Here is a 16213-nt window from a genome sequence, read left to right as displayed (position 1 = left end):
AAGTTTCAAGCTTTTATGACCTATGGAAGTCATTAACGAGGGAAAACATAACTAGATTTTGGAGGAAAGATGAGTTAGCTTTTGGATGTGTTGAACTAGAAGTGCAAAGTGCTTATAGTTTACATGGCTAGAGATTTCCAGTGAACAACTCATCAATGAGCTGAGTGAGGAGGCAGGAAGCTGTGGCCAGTGGAAGAGGAAGAAATAAAGGGATGGAGTTCAGAGAGCTGTAAGTCTTATGTGCACATAGGGCAGTTGACATCATAGAAGTGGATGGCATTACTCTAGAAATAAAGCATACAGAATAACTGGCATGATTACAGCTCAAATTACAGCAAGTAAATTTTACTCCAAGCACTGATACTGTGGACTTTTTTGAGATTTAACATTTTAGTCATCTAAATGGAATATCACACAGCTGTCCTCCCCATCTGTTGGCAGCCGCTCATCTGTTGGTGTGTGTTAACAAGCTTGAATCTAATCCATAAAGAGAAAATGAGAGTTAAAAACCAACACTTAAAAATCCTATCTGTAAGTTTAATAATGCATCTCTTAAACACTATAAAGTTTATCATTAAAAACCTCTGCTCCAAGTGTCTATACTGAGCAGCTGAGTGAGTGGCTTACACCTGGAATTCTAGGACTTTGGGAGACCAAGGCAGGTGGATCACTTGAGGTCATGGGTTCAAGACCAGCCTAGTCAATATGATGAAACCCCATCTCTACTAAAAATTCAAAAACTTAGCCAGGTGTGGGGGACACATGCCTATAATCCCAACTACTTGGGAGGCTGAGGCAGGAGAACCACTTGAACCCAGAAAGCAGAGATTGCGGTTAGCTGAGATCATGCCACTACGCTCCAGCCTGAGTGACAGAGTGAGATGCTGTCTCAAAAAAAAAAAAAAAAAGAAGTCTATACTGGCAGAGGTCTATATCATAAGCACGTGAAATACAGCTGCTCATATGCCCAAGGGATTGGTTCCAAGACATCCATGTATACCCAAATCCGTGTATACTCAAGTCCTCTAGTCAGCCCTGCAGAACCCCAGGATACAAAAAGTCAGGCCTCCTTTATATTTGGATTCCATATCCTGCGAAAATTGTATTTTCTATTGGCATTTGGTTGAAATTACATGTAAGTCGACCTGCGCAGTTCAAATCCATGTTGTTCGAGTCAACTGTAAATGTGAGAGAGTATACATACACATATATATATTAATTTATAGAGAGGAATTTATATATATAATATAGAGAGAATATAAAATACATAGAAATTAAGAGGAATTTTTAAAAAACAAAAAATCAGTGATACATAAGCTAAAGTAATAGGAGTTACAGCAGTGTTACAGAGTTTCTAAACAGAAGCTAGCAACTTTCTTCTCCAGAGGCTACAATGATAGCAGTGTTGGGAAAGGATGCAAGGTACAAATAGTAGTATTAACTAGGACAGAAGAAAAAATATTTACTTTCAAGTAAATTTGTCTTCAAGATGTTGTTTCTTCATCTCCTTGGGCTTTCCACTTTTCACATTGAAAAAGAGGCCATCCTCTTCCTCAGCTTCAGGACCTCTTGAGAAACTATGACTTAAGACAACCTCAACTGAATGGTTCGTATAGTTCACAAAGTGTCTGCTTTGCCATAGTGCACCAAAAGCATATGAGTGAGACAGCAGTGGAAAATATGTTAACAGCTGCAGCACTAGAGAGCTAAAGGAGATACTGCAGAGAATGTTGCACTGTATTTGGACTTGAGAGAGCTAACTCTAACTCAGCACGTCTGATAATGGCCTTAGAAAGTCAATCTCCAAGAGTTTCCATTTTCTTATCCCCTAAAACAATATCCACCTCACCAGGGCCACTGTCAGGAAAAAATAAGTTTACACATATGGGCCAGGCCTGGTGGCTCATGCTTATAATCCCAGCAATTTGGAAGGCTGAAGCTGGTGGATTGCTTGAGCCCAGGAATTCAAGACCCGCCTGGGCAACATAGTGAAACCTCATCTCTAAAAAACCCCCCAAACAGCTGGGCGTGGTAGCTCGTGTCTGTAACCCTAGCTCTTTGGGAGGCTGAGGTAGATGGATCAGTTGAGGTCAGGAGTTCAAGACCAGCCTGGCCAACATGGCGAAACCCCGTCGCTACTAAAAATACAAAAACTTAGCCAAGCATGGTGGTGCATGCCTGTAACCCTAGCTCTTTGGGAGGCTGAGGTAGATGGATCAGTTGAGGTCAGGAGTTCAAGACCAGCCTGGCCAACATGGCGAAACCCCATCGCTACTAAAAATACAAAAACTTAGCCAAGCATGGTGATGCATGCCTGTAATCCCAGCTACTTGAGAAGCTGTGACAGAATTGCACAAACCCAGGAGGCAGAGGTTGCAGTGAGCCAAGATCACACCACTGCACTCCAGCCTGGGTGACAGAGCAAGACTCTGTCTCAAAAAAAATGAAAACAAAAACAATTTCCCAAAAATTAACTGGGTGTGGTAGTGTGCACCTGTAATCCTAGCTACACGGGAGGCTGGGGCAGGAGGTCACCTGTAATCCTAGCTACACTTGAGCCCAGGAGGTCAAGGCTGCAGTGAGCCATGATCACACCACTGCACTCCAGCCTGGGGGGACAGAGTGAGACCCTATCTCAAAAAACAAACAACAAAAAAGTTACATATATGGCAGTACTCTGTAAAGTATTAAGTGAAATGCAAAAATTAGTGTAATGTGGGTAATACTTAGGCTTTTAAATACTTAGGCTTTTTTTTTAAGTATTATCCCAGACTTGATAATTTAAAAAACCCTCAAACTCTATCCAAAGAAAGACAGGAAGAGTAGGTATCATAGCAATCTATCATTTTATCTCTTAGTTTAAAATTTTTAACAAAAAAGTGATATATACCTTTTAAGTTCTACAGTAAAGTCAGAATGAAAAGCAAGTCTTCCTCCCGCAACAAGTCCCAAACCCTTTCCTTAAAGCCAACACCTTCAAATTTCTTGTACCTCCTACCAGAAAAGAAAAAAGTTCAAGCAATCAGATATATGCTTTTAAGATTTTTCAGACAAATGAGATGTTATCAATTCTGTTCTACTATTTTGTAGGGCAAATTCCTAGCAGTAGAATTTCTGGGTCAAGTGTGTGTATGTGTGTTTTCTGGGTCAAAAGTGTGTGTGTGTGTGTGTGTTTTACCTTAACAGTCATCACCAACTTACTCTCCAAAAATATACTTATTCCAAACTACAGCATGAATGCCCATTTCCCCACATGCTTGCCAAAGTATGTGCCTTAAAACCTTACATATGCTTACTGAAAATGTTTTCATGTATTAACTGCCTCTTCACATCCATTGCCCTTTTTTATTTATTGATTTCCTCCCACTGCAGGTGGTCATTTTGTCTTTTGATGTTGGTATTTTCCTCCAATCAAAAGTCTTGTGGGAATCAATTCTGTGTGTTTAATTTATCCTTATGGCCTCTGTGTTGTGTGTCCCACTTATAATGCTCTTCCATACCCCTACATTGGTGTTCCCTACCCTGACAAAAAATGATGCTATCATGAAGCCCCAAATGAGTAAGCTTTACCTTTTACATTCAAGCTTCCAGTCATCTTTTTGGTGACCCATTCTTTTTTTTTTTTTTTTTTCCTGTTTTTTCCCCTTCATTTTTATAAACACTTTAAAAAGTACAAAATATACTGTCTTTTGGGGGAAACATTAGGTACTTTTTTCTCTCCATCATACAGTTACATGAATCTCAAGAGCTTTGTTGTTTCTTCAACAAGAACGTAAGCATGAAGGCCCCAGGAGGTTAGGAAAGGATGGTCAGTTCTCCCCTTCACCTAGACCTTGGGACCAATAAAGCATCACTGCTACGGATGGTGACCTGTGCTTGCCAAGTGAGGGCCAGAGGGGGCCATGGGCAGGCAGGAAGTCCTCCTATTTAGCTTTAATGATCAGTGTTCCATTGTAAGCCTTATGATAACTATGATGTTATTTTATGCATTTTAAAGGTAAAACAATTGTTAGTAAGATGGGGTTCTGGAGAGGGCCCCTCAGAGCTCCACCACGCACCTACTATCCACTCATCCCCATCTCTCAAGATACACATAAATGATTTTGGCATACAGCAAGATGAAGGCTTGGAACTGTTTCGCTCTTAGCACCCTAATGTTTTGGAGCCAACTCTGCTCAACTCTTCCTGGACGATCTTCTGAATGTAGGTAAACTGAGGCAGTGGACAGGAAAATGTACTGAGCTTGGCCTGTCTTGAAACCTGAATTTGACCTGCTTTTCACCCCACACCCCACACCCCACACCAGAGTTGGGGTCTCCAACTTTCTTGGACACCCTTCCAGGATGACCCCCAATAGGTGTGGGGTTGGTACTCCATTCTTAAACAGTCAGCCAATTATCACAAGATTCTGAACAAATAGAACAATGCAGATAAGTGAATGGAATAGAAAAAGTGTAGTAAATGGACTACTTAGGGCAAAAAAATTCTTTTAAAAAACTATCCTTAAGAGTAATGAGGCCGGGCGCGGTGGCTCAAGCCTGTAATCCCAGCACTTTGGGAGGCCGAGACGGGCGGATCACGAGGTCAGGAGATCGAGACCATCCTGGCTAACACGGTGAAACCCCGTCTCTACTAAAAAATACAAAAAACTAGCCGGGCGAGGTGGCGGGCGCCTGTAGTCCCAGCTACTCGGGAGGCTGAGGCAGGAGAATGGCGTAAACCCGGGAGGCGGAGTTTGCAGTGAGCTGAGATCCGGCCACTGCACTCCAGCCCGTGCGACAGAGCAAGACTCCGTCTCAAAAAAAAAAAAAAAAAAGAGTAATGAGAAAATAATGCAACCGTGAAACAAGAACAGAATCCATACACAGTTGGCCCTCCATAGCCACAGGTCCCACATCCACAGATAGAAAATATTCAGAGAAACAGGATGCTTGCTTCTATACAGAACATGTACAAACCATTTTTTCTTGTCATGATTCCCTAAACAATCTAGTATAACAACTATTTACATAGCATTTGCACAGCATTAGATATTATAAATAATCTAGAGATGATCTAAAGTATACAGGAGGATGTGTGGAGGTTTTTGGCAAACACTACTCCCTTTTGTATCAGGGACTTAAGCATTTGCAGATTTTAGTATCTGTAGGGGTCCTGGAAACAATCCCCCATAGATGCTGAGGGACAACTGTCTGTAATGAACATTGGGGTAACAGGTCTACTTAGAGATTTTGAATGTTAATGAAAATTTAAAACTTCATAAAAAGGTAGGAAGATAAAGTCAAGGAAATCTCCCAATAAAAATCACAAACAAGAGAAAAGAAAGTTAAAGAAGTGATCCAAAAATCTAGTTTTTGAATAGTAACACTTTCAGACAGACAGCAGGAAAAGTGTGTTGAAAATTAAATGAATAATTAAAGAAGAGACTTGCTCTTGGTGAAATGGACATACCTGAGGTGTCTGAATATTTGAATGTCATTCATCTTTGTAGTCCCAGAGTCAGATACAAATCAGATAACCCAAATATTTGAAAGACTAATCATTACCAAAGTTTGGGGTCTTTGAAATAAAATGAATAAAGGAATAATGCTTGAGAAACAATTAGTGAGGCTAAGTCCTCTTAGTATTAATATTGAATACAAATATTTTATAATCTAGCCTTCAGTATCTTGCACTGGTAGCAAGTGAGCTGTACCTGGAAGGTGTCACCACTTGCCCAAAAGCTGAAAAATGAGAACCAAGCTACTGTGGCCTAATCAAAACGTGGTCAGTAAGAACACCCCTGATACAGAGTAGCAAATAGAGCAACTAGAGAGCTAAATTTTTCATCAAAATTATTTGTATTTGGCAGAGAAGTGATACAGATAAACGTTTTATTTTCTTTGAGAGGGGGTCTCACTCTGCCGCCCAGGCTGGTGTGCAATGGCACAATTACAGCTCACTGCAGCCTCAACGCCCAGGCTCAGGTGATTCTCCCACCTCAGCCTCCTGAGTAGCTGGGACTACAGGGGCATGACACCACACCCAGCTTATTTCTTGTATCTTTTTGTAGAGACCAGGCTTCACCATGTTGTCCAGGTTGGTCTAACTCCTGCGCTCAAGTGATCCACCCACCTTGGACTCCCAAAGTGCTATGATTACAGGGATAAGCCACCATACCTGTGTATATGCTAACAATTGTTTCACCTTTAAAATACATAAAATAACATCATAGTTATAAGGCTCACAATGGAACACTGATCATTAAAGCTAAAGAATTTAACTGTGCAAACAGGAAAGATTAAGAGTATAAAAACACAGTATGTGATGTCATAGGATTGTAAAAATAAAGCTATTATGGAATTGAGAAAGGTAAACAGAAAAATGGGATGGCTGACAGATAACTAGTACAGGAAACAAGTAAGCAAACCTCTCAAAAAACATCCTGCTTTAAATGCCTGCATTTACTCAAATCATTTTCGAGGAGGTAAGAGTCAGCGGCTTACAACTTTGGATGTAGGGAGGAGATATCACTTAATAAAGGACTAAAAAACTTAAAGAAAAAACTCTGAGAATCGAGTAAACAGGAAACTTTTTTTTTTTTGAGACGGAGTCTCGCCCTGTCGCCCAGGCTGGAGTACAGTGGCGTCATCTCGGCTCACTGCAGGCTCCGCCTCCCGGGTTTACGCCATTCTCCCGCCTCAGCCTCCCGAATAACTGGGACTACAGGCGCCCGCCACATCACCCGGCTAGTTTTTTTGTGTGTGTTTTTTTTAGTAGAGACGGAGTTTCACCGTGTTAGCCAGGATGGTCTCGATCTCCTGACCTCGTGATCCGCCCGTCTCGGCCTCCCAAAGTGCTGGGATTACAGGCTTGAGCCACCGCGCCCGGCCAGGAAACTTATTTTACCTCCCTCATCTCTGCTTTTAGTAAAACAACGAAGTATTTGTATATTCAGATACTTATATGGAATAATTATATGGAATATCTCTCCATGTCAGCTGTATCTACAATAAGATCTTCCCAGCAAAATAGAAGTTCTTTCCACCAGGTCCACAAATGGACTTTAGGTATCTCTGGATTCCTACTCTATCTCTTACAAATGTATGTAAATTCTGTGTATGTGCACATCTTTCTGTAAAGATGTCTTTTAGTAATAGCTTCCAGAACTAGCTTCAAAAAGTTATACTGCTTCACAATGAAATATCTTGTCCATTAAGTCAAAATATGTCTAGTTCATTATCTTTATACCTAGCCAAGTAACATTTCAAATACTCTCCTATAATATGACTCTTATCATAGGGGGATACCCTAAGTGATGAATCTCTTGATGTTGGACACTTACCTTAAAAATAACATAAAGAGTTGCCCAAAATATTTTAAATAAACATTGTGTGTATAAGAAAAAGACTACACTGAAGGCCTTAATGCAGTAGGAAAATCATCACTACAGAAAGGCCCTACTGAACTTATCACCGGCTCTTCTTAAACATCATGTTTCCCCCTCCATCATTCAATCATATTACCACTTTTCTATATGCTTTTTAGTTGTGTTGTGGACATAAAAGCCATGAGCTAATTTTTTTTAACTGGAATACTATTATCCCTACCCTACAAAGTTCCTACCATAAGCTGAAAAAGTTCTGTGAGGTACTGAATCTAATCACATCTTGTATATTGAGAACACTATACTAGTATTTTAACACCATGGAGAGATAAACATGGCTTCAGGGTGTAACTGCTGAACCCACACCCAGCTCAAAAATATTAACTGTAATAAACATAATGCTCTTATACCATTTTCCTGAGATTACTCAACACCTCAGAGAGGAGGATCAAAACAATTACTGTAGGAGTTCAGACACGGTGGTGGGAGAAATTATGAGGAAATTAGAGAAAGAAGCAAACCTTGTTGGAAGGCCAGGTTTTGCAAAAGCTTCAAAAGAAAATTTGGCTGAAGGCAGCTGAATTCTCTTAAAAAATTAGGTTAGATAACAAGGGCATTGGTCTAGATTAGTTTACTTAGGCCTCGGAACCTGGCCTTTAATCATTTGCGCACAGGACTGCTCTCTTGGTGGGCAGGGGAGGGGAGCGGGCATGCTAATTACCCAAAAGTGTGTTGACTCAAAGCCTTTGTCATTAAATCTGTACTAAATAAATACAAGCAACGCCAGCTTATCAGGGCTTCACTCTCGCTGGACTCTCTTGTCAGTGGTGCCGAGCAGTGAAATCCTCTATTCGTGCTGTCAGGCAAAATACCTGTGTCAGCATACATTTTTTCATCCGTCTTTCAGCCAGGGTCTGTGGGTCAGACCCAGCAAATTATTTTCTGCCTCAGCAGATTACTTGCTTTAGTTGATGTGTAATAATGCCCTTCTCCAACCCTTAATATAGTCCTGAAAATGCAACCAAAATGCTCACTTTAAAAAAATAGATACATACATTTTTTTGAGACAGAGTCTTGCTCAGTCACCCAGGCTGGAGTGCAGTGGCATAATCTCGGCTCACTGCAACCTCCCCCTCCCAGGCTCAAGACATTCTCCTGCCTCAACCTCCCAAGTAGCTGGGATTACAGGAGCCCGCCATCACGCCTGGCTAATTTTTGTATTTCTAGTAGAGACAGGGTTTCACCATGTTGGCCAGGCTGGTCTTGAACTCCTGACCTCAGGTGATCTGCCCACCTCAGCCTCCCAAAGTGCTGGGATTACAGGTGTGAGCCACCGCACCCAGCCAAAAATTATTTAAACTGAGAAATAAAAAACTTATTACTGAAGAGGACATACAAGCTTTAAGTGTGAGAAAGTATTATATGGCTAGAATGAACACTAAACTTTACTGCATTTCTTAAATGTGTATGTGCCAGGCACTATGTTAAGTCTTTTAGATATATTCTTAAACTTCACAGCTGTCCTGATGGTAATCTACCATTCACATTTTACATCTGAGAAACAGTATTTAAAAGAGAGAGAGAGATCGATCTTAGAGGTAACATAACTTCTCTAAGATTAGCTACTAAGTGGCAAAATCAGGACTCTGAAAGACAGCATTGCCTGACCATAGAGCCTCTGCTTTTTAATGTCTTAGCATTTTGCCTGCTCAAATTAAATTGAGAATCCACTAGAAAGTGTAAGTCTTATTGATGGTGGGCCAGTAGTATTTCCTGTGTATCTCCTATTGTATATTACTACACATGTAGTAGCTACCAAAAGATAGCTAACTAAAGGAAACCCATGCCCTACTGCAAAATAGAATAGCTTCAAGAAGAATGCATGATTTGGCCCATGGAAAACAGATCAAATGTTTTGATGAATGGCATGTATAATATCAGAGAAAAGTAACCCTGGAAGGAACTGTTATATATGTCTTATTTTAAAATAATAGCAGGAGCCCATGAAGAAATAACCATTTAAGAGTTATCAGTGATGAATATTAAAAAGCAGATATTTTACCTCTCAACTAAATGTTTAATCAAAGAGGAACACTGAAGGTGCATGTAACTTTTTTTATTGAGGCACAACAAGGCATTGTAACTTGCCTGGACTTGAGGCAGTCAGTTTAGTAAGCTGAACGTTAATACGGTTAAGGATTAAGTGCAAACAATATACATTCACAGCTTGACTAGCGAGGCTACATCACAATTTATAAAGTGCCAGATTAGTGCTAATTGTCATTCAGCTTGATTTTTCACCTTAGGAAGGAAAACAAAAAAATAAGGACCTCCTCCTTCCTCTAGGAACAAAAACATTTTCCTAAACCAATCAGTCATGAAGGCAAGGACTACTTTTCCTTCAATCCCACTAATTAGAACACCATCCTTTTACTGTCAATACTGTACTGACTTTCAATCTTGATAAAGAAGATAGCCTGAAAACGTAGAATATTTCCAGCTACTTCCATAAATTGCTCCCCTGTGCAGACGTAACCATATCTGGTCTCCCTGGAACAGCTGAAGAATTGCATGATTGCTAGCAGTTTCATGGTCTGGAGCACCATCATTGGCATAGGCTGATACCAAGACCTCTTCATTCTTCATGAGGTTGACATACAGTGGCACATTCACTGCCAGCTTTAGCATGTGAAAAATGAAAACATAAGTGCCATTCACTGGGCAATTAAATCTACCAAGCTGAAGATCAAAAGTTTCTCCTAAGTTGTTCAGAAGAAGATCAAACACAATAGGTTGGTCTAAAGTTCCAGGGGCCAGATTAGAGGTTCTGGCTGCTGAGAAGGCAACTCGCATCTGCTGAGGCAGGGGGTAGACATGTACTGGCAGTATGGTGGCTGCTGGATTTGTCACTGGCACATCCACAGGGGTCATGCTACGGGAGTCGCCTTGTCCAGAGTCACCACTGTTAAAGGTTTCGTTGTCTCTTTCTGGGCTGCTCACCTGAGAAGAATCACTCCACCCTGCTGTTTTATTAGCAACAGTGAGTTTCTCATAATGAAGCAGTTAGCTTTGAACACAATATTTAACATTAGTTGGCTACTGAAACAGACAAAGATACACTTTACAGTAAATTCCAAAACAAAAGCAATATATAGCTAGATTATACTTTTTTAGATTTTTCTGGCAATAGGTTTTTACAATACTCTTCTAAAGCCAGAAAGGTCCAAGATAATCTTGTCTAATTGATCCTTCTTAAAGATTAAGAAAATGTGGCCCCCAAAAGGCTAGATAACTTAACAAAGTCTAAAACTCAGGTCTGAACACTTTTTACTTCATCTTCCTCCTATAATTCTTAATTTCTCAGAGATCATTCTACAAAGCAGCTAATGTAGAAGGTCTCAAGAAAATGGAGACTACATAAAAGAACCAGTTTTTAGAACTACTAGCCGCTAGCCATTCAGAGATAGACTGATATGGAACTAAGTCCCATGATGAATGCTTGGTTTTTTTTTGTTTCCAAGTCATACACTTTTAATGTTTTAAGTGCCATACAAAAACACTGCTCAGACTAAGGCAAAGGCAAACTGAATACTCGCTATTTTTTCAGAAGGAAAAGATTGCTTTCCTGTGACAAAGTTACTCTTCGATGATTTTTTTTTCTCCCTTATACAAACTTTCAATAGTTCCTTCACATTTTAAAAAGTGTTGTAAGTATGCTGCTTTTGTTTCAAGTCACAGTGTCTTAATTGTTGCTTATTTGAATCTATTAATGCAGTGACATTAAAGTAGAAGTACCCATTATTACAAAAACCACCATCCTGAATCATCATATGAAAATATTTGAAATCAGCATAGTGAATATATAAGATTAAATATGCTCTAGTGTCAAGTAGATTTTTAAAAAACACCCACCCTTTTAATTCAATTTGCAATTGGTTTCCATAGCCTATCTAGTAGTCTAATATCTCCCTTAGTACTTTTAGTACTACATTAAAGCAAATTGAAAACCTCAACTAGACAAATGCTAAAAAGCAATGCGCTTTGGGAAGAACTTAGTAGAGGATGCAGAAAGAACTAGAGACATGTTTTGGGTAAAAAAACTATTCAGCTAATTACTCTTACCTCTGGAATTTGCTCGTGGACCACCAGATGTCCCTCCTCGCTTATAACACTGCTGGAAATTATCCTAAAGTGAACATATAATATTTATCTTGGCATTAAAAATGCAGGACTATAATTGGTTATTACACAGGACTACTGGCTGGCAAATCTGTAAGATTAGTCCCTTTAGTTCTTTACCTGGCCTTCCCCAGCAACCAAAGAGGCTCAGATGTTTCCAAACACTAAGAAAAACAAAGCAAGGGCAACAGTGGCATTACTTGCTTCATCTGTTAATTAATCTGACCAATTAGATCTGTTAATACATGAAAAACAATAAAGCACTTGGAGAATACTATGTAAAAGATACAATGCTGAGTAATGAGAGAAATTTTTACGTGTGGCATGGTCCTCTGTCCCTCATCTTAGTATAAAAGGACATCATAAAGCAAGAATACAGATTTTTCTCAACCTTGCTCTATTTATACACCAAACTGGGAAGACTAATACCAACTATGTTGGGATTTGGGAATTTTTTTTTAAGAAATTGATAAAAAAGTATATTGTATAAATATATTTAGTGCCTAGAAATATAATCCAATATATTAAGAAAAAATGTTCCAGGGGCAGTACTTCAAACAAACTCAAGTATGAAGGAAGCCAAACTTCATACAACTCATGAAAAGAATAATTAGTGGTGTAATTATTATATGCAATAAAAAATTGAAACAGGACAAGAAGGTATACAGTAAAAATAATAAAGCCTCTTACTCCATACTCCCAGTCCCCCCTCTGCAATAGCAACTAGCATTATCAATTTCTTCTTCCTCAGGAATAAATGTAAAACAGCACACAAAATACTGTAATAATGGTATTAAGAAGAGACAGTTCTTTTACTTAAGTCTATATTAATCAACATCCTCCCCTCACATACATTCCATGAGGATCACATAATAACATCTAGTATTTGTATGACTGATATACACACCTGGCTCTGTAGTGCTAAGCACTTAGGTGCTTTAGTTCATTTAATTCTCAGAATATCTCATGGAGAAAACCTCACTACCCCTCAGTGTTAGATGAAAAACTAACAGATGAGGAACTAGAGCTCAAAGTTTCACTAACATATCTAAGGTCACATGGCAAGAGAAGTGATAAATGAGGGGTCAGACCCAAGGCATTTAGATTCCAAGGTGTTTTTCATTCTTTTTTATTTTTTTGAGATGGAGTCTCACTCTTCTTGCCCAGGGTGGAGTGCAATGGCGCTATCTCTGCTCACTACAACCTCTACCTCCCAGGTTCAAGCAATTCTCCTGCCTCAGCCTCTCAAGTAGCTGGGATTACAGGTGTGTGCCACCACGTCCGGCTAATTTTGTATTTTTAGTAGAGATGGGGTTTCACCATGTTGGTGAGGCTGGTCTCAAACTCCTGACCTCAAGTGATCCACCCGCCTTGGCTTCCCAAAGTGCTGGGATTACAGGTGTGAGCCACCACACCTGGCCTTCACCCTTTTCAATACTGCCTCTGTGTGGACATCCATCCTACCCCATGTAACTGTAAACTCCAAGGATAGGTATTTTATATATTACCAACAGAACTCAGTATGATACCATACACATACTCAAAGGCTTGTAAAACTTCAAAACTGAATATGCTGATGTATTATAGATTCAAATCCATAAGTTCCCAAGGTTTGTTAAAGTGGAATTTCTAACATACTCTTGAGTCTTTTATCATATGTAGTAAAGAAAATATGCTGGGTTCTTCAAATAAGAACAAACAACAACAAAAATCTTACGAAAAAGGGCTTTGCTACATTTGCTATTTAGGCAAGTTAAGTCAAAGGCAATGTAGTAAACTTAAAATCATGGGCTCTGGAGTAAGAAAGGCACGCTCTAATCTTAGTTTACCATTTCCTTGATGAGTGACCTTAGATAAGTTATTTAACCTCTGAACCAGTTTCTCCTGTAAGGTGGAAGAGCAAACGGGTTAATGCAAACAACATGATTAATAATGTCCTTAACACCTTCTAAGTTCCACATAACAAGCAGTTATCATTTATCTTTCTTGGGTAATTGGAAAAAGCTTCCAACTCAACTCTTCTCCATAGGACTTACAAGTAGTTTTAAAACTAAGAGTGCACTTTTAGAAAACAAATTATGACTCTGCTATATACTTCAATCACCAGCTTAACATCAACAACTGTACCATTATTCAACTATGACAACTATTCTTACTTACCCTTTGGGAATAAGGTGATCCAGAATACTCTCTAGCTTGGAACTGCAGCTGGCTATAATTTCCATTGGAAACTGAAGGGAGTCCTCTGTAAGTATCAAAACCTAATAAATAAACAAACTTACATAAGATTATGTACAAAATCATATTAAACTTTTAAACAGTCTAATTCTATATTGCTTTAAAAGTTAAATTGATTGTATAATGCCATCATTAGAATTATACCCTCTTTAAGCAAACTACTAATATTGCTTCCACAGTAAAACATACATTTGTATGTGATGTCTTCAAATAAGCCAGGTTTATAAATTTACTACTGCTAAAATGCAGGTTGGGGTTGGGAAAGCGTGGTGGTAGGGCAGTTAGCTACTTAGGGCCTCTGTCAAGGGTTGTTTTCTTGTTGTTTGCTTTTTTATAGGCAGTGCCTCACTCTGTTACTCAGGCTGGAGCATAGTAGTGAGATCACAGCTCACTGTAACCTCAAACTCTTGGACTCAAGCATTCTTCCCAGTTCAGCCTCCCAAGTAGCTGGGACTACAAGTGCACATCACCATGCCCAGCTAATTTTTAAAAATTCTTTGTAGAGACGGGGTCTCACTGTGTTGCCCAGGCTGGTCGCAAACTCCTGGCCTCAATGATCCTCCTACCTCGGCATCCCAAAGTCATGGGATGACAGGCGTAAGCCACTGCACCCAGCCTGTCTAGAGTATTTTGTTAATAATAAGTAGTGACTAGGATACTTGGAATCATAACAAAAGTTTAAGAGAATATCATTATTATAGTCTCAAATTCTATATTCTTTGTGACATAATCTCACAAATAACTAGATAATGGGCATTTTGTAAATATGATACACTTTTAGCAGAATTAAGTCAACAAAAGAAAAACATCACTCAAATATGAAAATTCATCCTCTGTAAAACAATACGGTGAAACCTTCCACTTCAGTAAGCCACAAAATCAATCTGCTTTTCTTTTTTTTTTTTTTTTTTTTTGAGACGGAGTCTCGCTCTGTCGCCCGGACTGGAGTGCAGTGGCCGGATCTCAGCTCACTGCAAGCTCCGCCTCCCGGGTTTACGCCATTCTCCTGCCTCAGCCTCCCGAGTAGCTGGGACTACAGGCGCCCGCCACCTCGCCCGGCTAGTTTTTGTATTTTTAGTAGAGACGGGGTTTCACTGTGTTAGCCAGGATGGTCTCGGGTCTCGATCTCCTGACCTCGTGATCCGCCCGTCTCGGCCTCCCAAAGTGCTGGGATTACAGGCTTGAGCCACCGCGCCCGGCTCAATCTGCTTTTCATACAGAAAATTAGTTCCTCTGTTATGGAGAATAGGTATATTAAAAATACTTTATTATTCACAAACAGGAAATTCTCTACTACATTGTAAATGACAAAAGGTTAGGTAAAAGCAAGGTTAGGTAAAAATGGTTTGAGTCAAGTAAACACACAGACAAAATAATTCAGTATAATTAAATTTTATTCAGGGCATACCTTTATAACCACCAGGGGACCGATAGGAATTGGTTATTAATCTCCCACCACGAGTACATCCTCTAACAGATCCCCGGCTATTGACAAATGGCTGAGTAGGTCTGGGAAATACATTCGTCTGTGCTGGGTAAAAGGCAAGGCTACCATTGCTTACTTGAATAGTTCCATCAGGATGATAATTTGCTGCTTAAGAAAAACGGTTTTGGAGTCCAACAGTTAAACGGTAATAGTCTTTATACTTAAAAGCCAATATATATCAAAATCATTAATACAATTTGCTCCCTTTAAAAACAAATAGGAGATACATATTCATATATACAATTCATCTACATGACTCAAATACATAATTCATATACAATGGAATATTACTCAGCCTAAAAAAGGAAGAAAATTTTGACCCATGCTACAACACGAATGAACCCTTAAGACACGTCAAGTAAAAAAAGCTAGTTTCAAAAGCACAAATATTGTATACCACTTATATGAGGTACCAGAGCAGTCATTTTCAGAATCAGAAAGTAGAATGGTGGTTCCCAGGGGCTGGGGGGAGAGGAGGAGGAGGAGTTACTATTAAATGATTACAAAGTTTCAGTTGGGGGAAGATGAAAAGTTCTGGAGGTGGACAGTGGTAATAATTACATAACAATTTGGTTGTACTTAATGCCACAGAATATCTATATAGTTAAAAATGATTAAAATGGTAATTTTTATGTTATGTATATTTTATGACAATTTTTAAAAAGCAGGCTAAATACTCCAGATGAGGGAGTAAAAGAAAATGGATTCTAATTAATACTGTATCTGAGAAGGCACATGACAAAAATGTATTTACGTAAGTCACCTGCCCTGTCTTTCAACAGTAGAGGGGAGAAGAGAATTGGGTCATCTGTGCCTAGGTCCCAGAATTTATATTACCACCTCTTCATCACTTGATTAGCCAAGTACTCAGAATGCTCAATTCATTTGCTCCGACTTCAGTTAAAAAACTCAGTAGGGATCTGAAATACCAATATGAAAAATCT

General features: G+C 39.3%; 1 protein-coding gene across 6 annotated transcripts in view; it reads right to left on the bottom strand.

Annotated features, from left to right (window-relative positions):
• Window positions 1-9466: 9466 nt before the first annotated feature.
• The window catches only part of CAPRIN2 (caprin family member 2), a 45458-nt gene continuing 38711 nt past the window's right edge, over window positions 9467-16213 (bottom strand). For 2 of the 6 annotated variants that reach the window (XM_011934092.1, XM_011934094.1), the window contains 4 exons: window positions 15192-15374; window positions 13706-13806; window positions 11489-11552; window positions 9467-10389 (listed from right to left, as the gene is read on the bottom strand). In XM_011934092.1, the coding sequence (XP_011789482.1) occupies window positions 9821-10389; window positions 11489-11552; window positions 13706-13806; window positions 15192-15374 (917 nt within the window). In that variant the 3' untranslated portion in view covers window positions 9467-9820. Of the gene's footprint in view, window positions 10434-11488; window positions 11553-13705; window positions 13807-15191; window positions 15378-16213 lie in introns of all 6 variants that reach the window. The other 4 variants (XM_011934091.1, XM_011934093.1, XM_011934095.1 and 1 more) reach the window with 4 other exon arrangements.

The sequence above is a fragment of the Colobus angolensis genome, unplaced genomic scaffold (assembly GCF_000951035.1).
Source record: "Colobus angolensis palliatus isolate OR3802 unplaced genomic scaffold, Cang.pa_1.0 Scaffold131, whole genome shotgun sequence".
Lineage (NCBI taxonomy): Eukaryota > Metazoa > Chordata > Mammalia > Primates > Cercopithecidae > Colobus > Colobus angolensis.
The sequence above is the reverse complement of the archived record's forward strand: the minus strand, read 5'-3'. Positions and strand labels throughout refer to the sequence as shown.